General features: G+C 39.1%; 1 protein-coding gene across 8 annotated transcripts in view; it reads right to left on the reverse strand.

Annotated features, from left to right (window-relative positions):
* The window catches only part of diaph2 (diaphanous-related formin 2), a 481,157-nt gene that overhangs the window by 40,373 nt on the left and 426,854 nt on the right, over window positions 1-13,930 (reverse strand). For 7 of the 8 annotated variants that reach the window (XM_081382679.1, XM_081382682.1, XM_081382680.1 and 4 more), the window contains one exon: window positions 12,554-12,604. The exons of the other annotated variant lie outside the window; for it this stretch is intronic. In XM_081382679.1, coding sequence (XP_081238805.1) covers window positions 12,554-12,604 — 51 coding nt within the window. The remainder of the gene's footprint in view (window positions 1-12,553; window positions 12,605-13,930) is intronic. 8 annotated transcript variants of the gene reach the window in all.

Genomic DNA, 13,930 nt, shown 5'->3' on the forward strand with positions numbered 1-13,930 from the left:
GGACTACTCTATAACAAGACTGGGGACATTGTCATAAAAGTCAGCATATTTAGACTATCTCAATTGTTTATATATATATATATATATATATATATATATATATATATGACAGACTTATGCACAGAAAAAGATTCCCTATTTACTGGCATTTTGAACTTACACCTGAATGACATAAGTAACTACAGGTTAATTGCCACTGAACATCGAGTATAAATGCATCTAATGTGTCTAGAAAAAAAGCACAAGATACATTTCACAGGCTCTTGGTGCTTGGTAAAAAGCGTGGAGGTGTCATTTCATTTGCTCTTTAAGCGCTCCAGTACGATTGCCTGAAGACTAATATAGCGTGGGTGAGCTTTCTTTCTAAGGAGAGTAAATCTGGATGATGTGGAAATGAAAAACAATTACAATGACACATGTTGCACACACATTGCATCACTGTAGAGATGAGGAAAACCTAGATATGAGTAGCTCTAGGGAGGTAATAGAGAGCATAAGATATCTCCATGATCACTGACTCTGGTTTGATGTACTTTAAGCACATATTAAACTTTTAAAGGTGATGTGTGTGATTTTTCAATGTTAAAATACCCTTCTATTCCAAATTTGTATGCATAGACTGTAAGTGAGCCATTTGTACGTTGATTCCCCTGCACTTTGCAGCACTATCAAAAAACTGTTGTATTTGTTTGAGCAACACTGGCTCAACCAATGTTGTGAATTTAGGGCGGGACTATGTGGTTGACCAACCAATGAGCTGGGTGATGCAAAATTACACACTTCACCTGTAAGAACATGTTAAACAAAAATGTTACACTTTTTTTTTTTTTTTTTTTAGCTATTCAGTTAAAGGTGACAAGAACGAACACACAGTGAAATATCTCAAATTCCTCTGAGCCAGAACGTCAGGAAAGAGAAGAGCACTGGAGCAATTAAACCAATGGGATTAGTGCTAAGTAACTAAATGGGCCATATCACTTTTCCATTACCAGAGAGGAATAGATATTTGGTCGGCTGAAATCTAAATGAAAAGGTGGAGCACGGCTTTAGCGAGGCTGTCCATTCAAGTGTAAATGTTGCACACTGTTCATTTTCTTTTTTAGCAAATGGAAATTTGCCGTCACATCTTTGAGCTCCATCAATAAATAAACCAGACGCAAATAAACAGATAAATAAATAAATATGAGACGAGTCGCAAATGGGCATCCGTCAGCATTAGTGATAGAGCGATGTCAGCCAGGATCACGCTTCACTTGATGGGGAGTGCCAGTGCGAGGGAAGATTCCTGCTGATTGCATACACACACGCATACGCACGCACAATTCCCCCTGAGATCAGCTTTTGACTGGACACACAAGCCTCTTCTGCTTTATTCAAGCTCTGTCTGTATCTATCTTTCTCTCTCTCTCCATTTCTTACATGTCTCCTCCCTCTCACTAGGCTTCCAGATTCTGCCCTCTCAGTGCTCTTGGCTGTGGTCTGCCACTCTCCTTACATTATCTTTTGTCTTTCACAGACTCTCTCCCTCTTTCTTTCTCTCTCTCTCTCTCTCTCTCTCTCTCTCTCTCTCTCTCTCTCTCTCTCTCTCTCTCTCTCTCAACAGTGGTGGTGTTAGTGGAGCTGTGTGTCTTTGTGCTGTGTCAGTGCTTTAAAAGCCACCAGTCTGATGGAATTTCTGGTGTGTCCCCACAGTTATGTACCATCATCAGCTTCTGCCCCATTCAGCACATCTCTGAACCGTCTAGTCCCTCAGGCAACACAAGCAAAAACAACTAAAGCTAACATTAGCATTACCTATTAGCAGCAATGTGCCCAGGAAGGAGGTTAAAACACACTGGGATTAAACTGAATGCTACTATGATATGGTCATCCTCAGGGCTTGACATTAACTTTTTTGCTCACTAGCCAATGTGGCTAGTGGTTTTCCAAAGTTACTAGCCACACAGCATTTTTACTAGCTACATTTTTGTTGTTGTGAAATTACCTGATAAAAGTTGACTATGGCGTGCTAAAATTTACTTGAACTAGATTTACAACCCTTTTAAATGTAAAACCACTGTACACACCCAAATCAAGACTACATAAATATATAACAATACAGGTCATTATCATTAGCTCTGATAAGGTTGTGTGTAAAGCTCCTTTTTTTAAATAAAACCATGTATTATGTATTATATGTCGCCACATTGCTCCACCGGCATACGACATAACTCCAGCAGGACAGCTAGCTGTCTCTTCGATTCTTTGTTGTCGGTCACTAGCGACATTACTCATTAGGGCTGTCAAAATTGCTCAAAAATGACCTTCGAATATTCCCTCTAAAAAAAAACCACATAGCTTATATTCGAACTATTCGAACATCTGGTTGCGCATTTTGTCAATGACGCGCATTACGTCAATAACAGGACAAATTAATACAAAGAGACATAACTACTTGTATAGGTAGTTTATTTAAGTTTAAACATATTTGACAACGTATTACCTACACGAAAACAAGTAAATCAACTAATGGCCAAGACCGCAGACCTCACTCACTCTCGCTCGCTCACTCGCGGGCACTCTTTCTCTCTCTCGCCCTCACCCTCAGCACCAAACGCGAATAGAGCGTCTGGCGCGAGTGTAAAGACGCGTTTACGCGCGTCTGGAGGTCTTGCGGCGCGAATAAGGCGTCACGCGCTCTGTGCATAACAGTTTAAATGAACAACAACAATAAGCAAATGTTGAGTGCTGATCAAGAGTTTTGTGCAAGCAATTTAAGGTCGCGACTCTTATATAGAAGGCTTCATTCAGTGATTGAAACAAATATTATTAAAGGGGTCATATAATGCCATTTTTGTACAAGCTAATATGATTCTTTAGGGTCTAAATTAAAAGTTTGCAATATACTTTAATTAAAAATTCTCATTAGTATTGTAAGAAAACACTAATTTTACCTGGTCAAAAACAGCTCTGTTTTCAGCACACCGTTTCAGTGCATGTGTCTTTAAATGATAATGAGCTTTGCTCACCCCGCCCCTCTGTTCTGTGCGTACACCGTTTTTAACACAATAACCACGTGTTGTTCATTATAAACGTGGGATTATGAATTATATTGAGAATGTCGTACATAGAAAACATGCCGTAATGTACCCTGAGTGTAAACCTTAGACGCATTCATCGTGAAGCGTGCAGCAAGGTTTGCAAATTTCGCAAAGATTAATATAAATACTAATATAAAGGTTAATAAAACATTACACTCACATCTTCTGGAGGTTCAGCAGGAACACGTTGGTACCGATCCGTTTTTTCTCGTTTGTAAAGCTGTCTGGTGTGAAATGATTCGCGCAAACATGAAAGCACAGACGATCGTGGGGAATCCCCATGAGGGAATCCCCGCGTCAATCCTTTGGGCATATCACTTCAAAAACAAAACTCAGCCACTGCATCTTAGGAACAGTAAAATGACTGCTGTGTTCCTTATTACATCTAAGAACTGGTGTTCCTTATTACATCTAAGAACTGAACACCACAATCGCTTAGACGCCATTTGCTCCAGCATATCAACAATGGCGGACTACTATGACGACAGCTGTCACAGCTCGCTCAAGGCGGGTCTTGTGTTGAAACACGGCTGTCACTCATCACCGTGGGAGGGGCGTTGGATATTATGACGTCACAATATCGAACGGCTTGATTTCAGAGAGGGTCAAACATATAAGGAGATTAAAACAAAACCACTGGATGGATTTTTATCATGATAGGATGGTTGTGTACAGGCACTGCCAACAGACATTTCAGTGCAATCAACTTGTAAAAGTGCATGTACCATTATATGACCCCTTTAACATTAATTGAAGTTTTACAGTATATAGAACCGACATTGAATGCTCCGAGCGAGCTGTGCTGTGGTAAAAATGGAACTTTTCCTTGACATGAAACGGTAAATAATCAAACCAGTGGAAGCCTTCAGTGCATGAAACTGCTGTATCTAACCTACCTTATTCATGTAATATCTATTCAGTCAGTACAGTAGCCTACACTTTAGTAATGTTTCTGTTTAATGTTAAATAAAATGACCCCTAAGGCAGCGGGCCCACTCGCAAAGCAGACAGCCGCACCTCTGCTACCGCGGGCGTTTTTCCACATTCGAATATTAATTTTCACCTTCGAAATTCTGTTTTTTAAAACTATTCGAATATATATTCGAATTTAGAATATTCGTTGACAGCCCTATGGGAGTTGTAGTGTCGTAGTGTCACACTTATTTCAGATGCCTTTTGAAAAGACTACAATTATTCAACCCGCAAAAGTGGTTGTTGGAGTGACTGTGTTACCCGCCACGAGCAAAATCCACCCGCATTTGGCGGGTTGGCGGGTGTTAATGTCAAGCCCTGGTCATCCTACTAATAATAACAGTACCAACCCTGTTCAATCAAGTCATTCATATGATATTAAATCACTTCAAAATAAGGCTAACGATACACTCTAAAAAAATATGGTTCTTTAAAGGTTCTTTACACGTAGTAACAGTGCTATTCAGTACCGTATCGTCTTAAAGAACCCTTTATATGCTGAAATGGCTCTTTGTGTTAGAGTTTAGGGTTCTTCATTCCCACCTTTTTGTTTTTCAAATCTGTAACTGTCAAAGCCTCCTCATTACTGATTTTCTGGAGCTCAGCTATAGAGCTCGGGCGTAGATGTTATGGAATGGTGCAGTGTGGGTAACGGCGGCCATTTTAGAGGCAACGCAAAAGCCGGTTTGGAATAAGGTAATAGCGTAGCCGGCTGGTCTCCACCAGCACCGAGAAAGAAAGAGCGAGTTATGGACCGTGACAAAAAAAGTTGGCTATACCGTATACTGACAAACTTAATAATGAAGCCAAACAATGCTATTTAAAAAAAAGTTTGAGATTATAGGCGGAATTGATTCCTGTGAACATAAAGTATGGTGTAATAATTATGAAAGTTTACCAAGCCTCAGTTTCCCTGATATTTTCTCCTACCTGGTCTGTGGAGTGAGCCCTTACACTCCGATCCAGGGCCGGATTAACAATTTCCTGTGCCCTGGGCAACAACATTCAAGCCCCCATTTCAAGCAGACATTTCTTTCTTAAAATGTCTATAAATTATAACTTTAAAAATTGTAACAATCACTTCCAAACAATCGTGTCATTTTCTCGTTTAGTTTAACAGAACATGTAGTGTGTACAGCTCTGTTCAGTTAAGGATACTTAACTTCTCTTCAGCACAAAGTAAGTAACAAATCTTCTCCTCTCCACAAAGTAAGTAACAGAGATATGGAAGTTATGTTCCATATTGTTTTATTTTTTTATTATTTTTTATTAGGACGTTATGCCTTAATATACCCAGTCACAAAAAAACATTAAAGCTATAGCATACCATGATGTTATATCACTTTTTCCTTTTAACATGGTCTACAATCTGCCATGCCAATAAAAAAATAAAAGTACATGAACAAGAACATGCTGTTAAAAAAAAAAAAGTAAAACCCAAATAGAGGCAGATGGAGGGCTTAAAAAAAAAAAGATATTATATAATTTATTATATATATATATATATATATATATATATATATATATATATATATATATATATATATATATATATATATATATATAATATTAAAAATATGAAGATAATATACTAATAGTAATGAAAATAAATATTGTTGAAAAGGTTTTGTTAAAACACCATTAAGGTTCTATATAGCACTTTAAAAATATTTAAATATGGCTGGGGAGGATGCAGATCTCAATAAATCCATCACTGCTCTTTCTCAAATAACTGCAGCACACAAATGTCTCAAATAATAGTGCAATACACACTAGAAGTCACCAGAGGCAGCATGGAGCTCAGACAGTGCTTTAACTATGCAAGACTGCAGTGTAAATGCACAAGGCCTTTCCAGCAGGACAGTTACCAGAGTTTTACTCTACATTCAGCTGTGACAGGTCACATTCGATCAGACGAGACAAAGTCTTGGGAGTATCTTCATATGTAGTGTTTCACAGTGCTGAGCTGTTTAAGTTAATGATCTATTTCCATGATACTGTGTCTCCCCAACATTTGAGCTTCAGAAAGTATATTTTACCATCCATTAGGCTAGATCATCTTGAATAAATATATTCCTCACACAAAGCAAAATAGAAATGTTTCTATACTTCAGTGAGAGGGAAAATAAAGCACACTGTTCAGTGCTTTGACAATTTGACAGTAATTCAGTCAAATTGGAATTGTAATTCTCTGCCTGTGGCATGTACATGCTATTGAATTCATCAAACACAAACTTGTGTGTTCTGGTAGCATGTTGCAGTCAAACCCCATAGAGACATGGGGACATGAAATGAGACTAGCTGCACTACCTGCTCCCACAATTCTCCATACCTACTTATTACATGCATCCACATCTGCAAATGGAGAGGTAAAATATTCATTTCTATTGCAGAGCCTAACAGATCCCAGAGAGTAAGGACACACAAATGCAGACACTCTTCATCTGCTATTTGTCAGTGGTAATAGACAGCTCACACTGGGAAATTGTGGGGTGTGCCACCAAAAATGGCATTAAAAGCAAGCGTTGTCCTTTATTATCCTCTAGCAGAAACAAATTCCTGCTGAACTCTGCTTTATTTAGGCCTACGCTGATCGTTATTGGAACGCTCCCTCTCCAATTCATCACGACCATGGCTTAATTCACTTTGCTGGGGTTTTCGACTGTGGATGTCCCTTCAGAGTATAATCAAACCAATATTTTAAGAATGGGAGAAGTGGGGGCTGTGTTTAAAAAGCTCATTGGGTCTGATCTGAGAGATACATCCTTCACTTTTTCGCGATGTGAGTTATGGCTATATTAAGAACGTCTCATGCTGGGAGTGAAATCAATTCCGCAGTGAAAATATGCAGGGCTAAAATCAGATCAAACTCTCAATTATGCGCTCCTGAGGAATATTTGCCCTGGCAAATTGATCCAGTATTGACAATTAGCACTTAAGGTGACCTTTCATAGGGGCCATTTGTTTACGCTTTATGTAAGTGACTGAGCAAAAAAACAACAACTAAAAAACACCAAGTAACACCAGAATACTTTTTTTGGCCTTGGTTTCAGTATTCGGACTCTACACACATCAATTGGAGCTCCCCTCATGCTGTTGGAGAAGGCAGTGGACAAAAGCAGCTGAGTCTGAGGATCTTTATGGTGCTGTGCAATTGACTTCCTCCTGAAAGGGCTGTCGCCGGGAGCCGACCTGGCCTTCTCTGCACACATCCACAGACGGTGCTGTGCGCTCAGTGTGAGGGTAAAAAGCAGTCGCCTGTTTCTTTTTAGCAGACTTTAGAGGTCGAAAGGCTCTTGCTGGAAATCAAATGGCTCAGGCCGTCGCACATCGACAAACGGTGAAAGGAGCCACTCAGGACCATAGAGTTTTACCAAGATCTGATTTATTCTTTAAAAATGGATGTGTCACACGGTCAGCTTGTTTAAGTGCCTCGATAAAACCTCCAAACAGATATACACACTGTGGCCGTTCAAACACTACATAAAATCCTCATCTTTATCTCTATCATGGTTCCTCACCTGTACCGATAGATGACCCTCACATGGTCCTCCGATCCTCTCTATCCATCTAAACTTCGACATAACACATCTTTACTTTTGGATTTAAACTTTTTTTCATCATTTTTCCATGGCCTCTCAGCCTCTCATCCCCGTTCCATGCGACTCCACCCTTTCTTCTGAAGAAAAATATCCTTATCTATCACGAGCAGGTGATAAATCTCGAGAAAGCGTCACTGTGCAGCACTTCTCCTTATTGATATCTGGGATCTACCAAGTCATCCACGCCATTACCGAGTGCACTACCCTGTACCTCTGGTCCCTTCAGCCCTGAGCAAATCACGTTAGCCCTTCTTCCTGCAGGAGTGCCCTAAGGTGAGCTACATGAATAACATCTATCAACACCCTGAAGTGGAATGCTTGAGGTTTGGGGAAGTGGGGATCTTAGCTGTCAGGCGAAAAGTGTTACAGGCAACACTAATATCTAACGGATGTGGGTGTGAGAGTGAAGATAAAGTGTGTAGGTGGCTGGTTTGGTGCATGTAAAAAGGAAGTGGAGGGATCAGGGTTTAATTGCTAAGGGATTTGCAATCACAATTTTGGGTTTGTAACATGATAGCACTGATTAATAACTGCAGTAACAAAGGATGTGTTTCTGTCAATATTGCAAGGGAGCAAAATGAAAAGCAAAAACAATGGGGAAAAAGAAAAGGATGAAGTACAAAAATGGTCTTGCTTCATTAAGAGGCAGAGGTAGGGAACAAATTATGGAGAGATCATTTACTATGTGACAGGGGAAGGGAAGAAGGAAGAAAAAAAAACTTAATCTTTGTCCGGCTTTCGTATTCTCTACCGTCTTCCTCCTGTCTTTCTCATTTGCTACTTCACAGATTCATCCCTTTTCTGCTTTTAAAATTTCATGACTGAAAATAGGTAATTTAATCTTCATTAAACATACAAGGCTCACTTTCTCCTCTGCCTGGGTGAATTAACTAGTAGACCAGGGGCAGAATAGACACTGGGGTTCAAATTCCATAAACCTGGCATGCATTATATTGCCGCATCTGTTTTTAATAAACCATTTCTCCACAAATCAAAGTCAAACAGGAATCCCTCAACCCAAGGAAACTTTTGATGGACGAAAGAATGAAGGTGAAAGCTCAAGAAGGGAAGGTTAGAGGTTTTAATGACTTGGAAAGGCAGTAAATAAATAAAATTGACTTCCTCAAAAATCTGATTGATGTCCCTTTTGGGATGCCCCATATGAAAGAGCTACTCAGCCTGTGGCTTTCATCTGCGACCAGAGAAATCGATGCCAAGGATGTATGAGCAGCTACCTGTCTCTATCCAACAATCTCCTAGAGTACCCTTGGCATTCAAACAGAAGATTTTTAGTGCAGAGTGGCTCAGGCTTCATCACAAAATGCCACTTTCAAGGTTACCTCTGAGATCAGTGCATAGCTTTAACACAAGCAAAAATACTAATATAAAAATCCACAATCAAAAGTTGCTAAATATATTAGTGACTAGGAAAATCAGATAAATATATTTGCCATCTTAATACAGAAAGAATTGCATCAAACGTGTTTCTTGGAACAAACCAAGAAGATACACCGGCTTGAGTTTCCAACAGGAAAACATGCACTTGAAGACATCAATCAAAGCACATCCACATCAAAGCAACAACTGAAGACCATTAAACTGCAGAAAAGTCAGCGAAAACACAGTGTGATATGAGTCAATTCATGCTTTTATGTAAGCACTGCATCTTTGTTATACTATTGGTGAGCAGAGCTAAGAATACCGACAGTACTTACAAAACTCAACAGCAAAGTATAGGTCAGATGCAGACATCTTTTTCTTCCCCTGAGTTTTGAATTCACAACACTATTTAAAATGTATTACCCATTTACCATATCTGTACTGACACAGTGCTTGCCTTGGGTCTAAGATTGAACTGAAATGGCTGCATGCTCATGGTTGTGTTACTATGTTACCTAAGTAAAAAGGCAGTCTGCTGCCCTAAGGCTGTAGCACACTGACCTACATCAATGCACCATTGCTTTAGAGTCTAATTAGTAGAACTTGAATGCCTAGCGTTTGTCATGTTTGGCTGGTTTCTTTATTGTTACATGCATGATTAATGCAACTGTACTTTAAATGCTAAATGACTAAACCATTTGACTGGAGATGATGATCATCCTGTTTTGTTTAAGGATTTTGCTTATCTAAAGCAGAATTTTAAAGTAAAATTCTGTCATCATTTACACTCATGTTGTACCAAACCTGTATTTTCTTCTGCGGAAACAACATACCCCCTTAACTGTTATTGTATGGGCAAAAAAACATTTCTCTGAATATCTTCGAAATTCCACAGAAGTCATACAGGTCTTGGATGACATGAGGGTGATTAAGTAATTAGAAAGTTTTCACTTTTGGGTGAAGTATTAATTTAACTTCAAATCATAAGTAGCTTCTAAATTGCCAAGCTACAGTTTCAAAGTAGCTTCAACACAGCTTTACACAGAGTGTTAAAGGAGATAACTGTCCTCAAACAGATACTTTTTTAGAAAGGCACATCCAAAAATGCCCTATAAAGTTAAGGTTGTCTCAGATCATTAACCCCCAGTTTCACAGACAAGGATTAAACCTGGTCCCAGACTAAAATGCATGTTTGAGCTGTCTTAACTGAAAGGCACTGACATATCTTAAAATATGCGTCAGTGCCAATTGTCTCAAGATGCATACCAATAATGTTTTTTTTTTTTTTTTATATTTATAAACATTTATAAAATCTACTTAAATGCCCTGATTGAACTAAGGCCTAATTCCGGGCTTAATCTGAGCCCTGTCTGTGAAACTGGGCTTAAATATACTCTTGCAAAAACACTTAATTGTGACATTCATAATTTCAATGTCACTCTCTACTCACACAGTGCCTAAAGGTTCAACCCTGTACACTGTAAATCACCCACATAGCAGAAAGCAGAAGCCACTGCCAGATGGTTCCTTTAATAGTGAGAGTGAAACAAATGCACAAGCGGTAATTAAATTCGTTAGCACTTACCCATCACCATCCAGCGTGAGTAGCTTGATTGACTAATGTTTATTAAAAGATTGGTTAACCTTTTAAATGACATCACATATGAACGTATAAAGCTGTGTATCTTCGTAAAAAGTTTAGTGAGTATGTACGTGTGTCAGAAGTCTGGCGAGTAAACAAAAAAAAAGTACTAGCCAAGGTCTAATGCCAATGTGTGTGTATGAGGGTTGAGGTTAGGCCTCTTAAAGCTTAGACAAATTCTGATTCTTACAAGAGGCCTTCAAGCTCCGCTCAGGACCAGGTCACTGAATCTGGAGACCAAGAGCATATGAACCCTGCTGATCCAGACATTGAATTCATACTGATATATTCTGAATGGTTCATGCAGCATATCAGTAATACAGCAGAAAGCAACAAGATAAAACATATTCACTGACATCATAAATAATGTACATATTCACCAATGGGTTCAGTGTGGTACTGTTTTTCACAGGCATTTCAGTAGCGGTGCCATTCACAGGCGTGCAAAGCATAAAAGTGAGGGGATTCGGTGTCGTGCACACATTAACAAATCATTCCAGGCAAATATAATACACCCCCCCCCCCCACACACACACACACGTACACTACTGCATGAGACTGTGTGCAATAAAGCTCTGTCATAGCGGTTCTAAAGTAGGCCAAGGCAGAAAAAGACTAGAATCTAAGAAGTGAGCATTTTTGGTGCTCTGTGCATGGGATGGCACTCAAAAAGAATGGCAAGCTTTACAGAAAAAAAAAAAAAAAAAAACATCAATGGGAATTAAGGAAAGCAATGACCCTTCAGACAGATCATTTCTATTCGCCTTCCACAGGCGTGGACGTGCTACCATGCTTCATCACTAAAAGGGTGCATAGTTAGGTAATCTACTATAGGATGGCTAGAAAGAGGAAATACTAGCCTGAGCTCCAACTACTGGAGAGGATACAAAGCAGCCAGCACTCCTAGATCAGAAGATTATTTACACTAAATTAATCTTACCTAATAAATATGACTCAATCACAATCTCTTAGATACTATTCAGTGAATGAACTGATGAAATCATGTTGAGAGTCAAATATTTCAAGGGCTTTGTTCACACTACACTCAAATATACCCCCTCTAGTTTTCTAGTTATATATTTTGTCATAGAGAAAGTGTTGAGTTAAAAAAAAACCTTATCCTTCATCTTTATCCATTAAATCACAAACAACAGGAAAAGTCATGGGCCTTTGAATATTGTTGTGGAAAATGGGGGGCCTTGGAGTCAAAAAGGTTGAGAATCACTAATCTATACACTATTATGTAATTTGTACTGTGACAGCTACAGTACATGCTATTTGTACCTGTTTTAATGTTCACTGCACCTTCTCTTTTTATATTACTTGTCATTCACATTTAGTGGTCCATCTGCACCACTTAAAACTCGCACTATGACCCTCAGTTTTTGAAATATTATTATATTACTTTTTACAAATTTGGTTATATGATAACTGTGTTTCATTGGTACTGTGCTGAGAGTCACTGACTAAAATTAATTTAAACCAATTCACTACAATGCATTTTGCATAAAAAAAAAAAAAAAGCAACAACAACTTGACATCTATATCTGACTTAGTTCCTTTGTCTGAATCATTTTAAGATTTTTCATATTAATATTTTGGATCGAGTTTGTAAAAATCTGATTTTGATATTCAGTTACAAGCAATTAAATTATATTTGAGCTGAAAAAAAAAAAAAAAAAAAAAAAAAAAGATTTCTGGCAGCCTGTCTGAACAAAGCCCAAGAGAGAAGCTATTTTCTACCCTACACATCCAGTTTTAGAGCTCAGTATAGATTGTTTAGAGTTCAACCCAATTTTTTTAGTCTGGGCAATAAGCAAGTGTTATTGGGAGAAGAGCAGGGCAAGGGGGTAAACATAGGTTCATCATTTTGTTACCATGGTTAGCACCCGGCCACCGAGGTGCAGAACAGGAAGGGCTTTGATCACCTGCAACAATGACGAAGTAGAAATTGACAGACAGAAAAGAGAGAGAGAGAGAGAGAGAGAGAGAGAGAGAGAGAGAGAGAGAGAGAGAGAGAGAGAGAGAGAGAGAGAGAGAGAGAGAGAGAGAGAGAGAGAGAGAAAGAGGGAGACACGTCAAACAAGAGGTATTTCAGGAGTTCGTAACCAATTATCCACTCTGAAACTCTCAGTGTTGTCAAACCTCAGCCCACACACTCATCAGAAAAAGAAAGAGAAAGGCTGAAAGAGAAAGAGAGAGAGGACGAGCGACACCGAGCACAAGAAAGCAAGCGATGAGAAAGAAACAGAGTATGAGACAGAAGAGAGAGAAAGAGCACTGGTGAGGTTTAATCTACACACTCTCTTCTCTCCTAAATGTCAGTCTTATTCAAACAGATGTCAGGGAGACTGGGCCACAGCACTGGATGGAGTAGGTGAGCTCTGAGCATGGATGGCTGGCAGGCTCTGTCAGGGGGCAGCACTTGGGGGCTGAGTGGGAGACAGGTTTGATACAGCATGACACCTTACTTATTCATGCCCTCTTATTAGACCTCAACACTGACACAAGGGATCATGGGAAGAACTTTTTTTGTGAGACAAGATAAAGTAATGCCAGAAAAATAGTGCAGGGACAAATCAGTGCTGCTGAGCATGCTGATATATACTGTATGGAGATTAGGTACATTTGATATGGCGATCTAAAGTTCCCCCTCATGCATTTCCTCCTCAGAGTAGTGATGTCTTTTGGCATGTTTTTCTTATCTGGCTTTTCTAATGATGCTGAGTTTTTTTTTTTTTTTTGTCAGTCTATACACAACATGTATCTCACTACATCCCAGGAGAATTTCTAATGACACAAGCGGGTTTATGCACCGTAAGCATGCATGGACAAGGACTTTGGGAAAAGAGTGACTGATTGGGGTCATCGTACGAGGCTGTTCTGGAAAGCTACAGCAGTTATAGACACTTGTCTGCCCGTCCTTGGCATTTCAATTCAATGTAGCACCTACAGCAGGTGGTCCGCTTCTCCTCCCCTGGGTCAGTGCGATTCATCATGGCAGGATGGAATATGTTAACATTAAGATTATGTTAAACAAACCATCCTCTAAGGACTCAGAGCCAACAATCAATTTCAGTAATCAGTGACTTATAAATGGTAATGTGGCAATGAATCCATTATAAAAACAGTTTCGGAGTGGAGACCTACAATTTTACATTGTTAACACTAGAACTGTCATGGCAGTCATTTTGACCGTTTTGAATTTTATATTTGAAATAACTTTGTTGAAAAAAAAAAAAAAAATCCTGCTG

The sequence above is a fragment of the Scardinius erythrophthalmus genome, assembly GCF_964197995.2.
Source record: "Scardinius erythrophthalmus genome assembly, chromosome: 13".
Taxonomy (NCBI): domain Eukaryota; kingdom Metazoa; phylum Chordata; class Actinopteri; order Cypriniformes; family Leuciscidae; genus Scardinius; species Scardinius erythrophthalmus.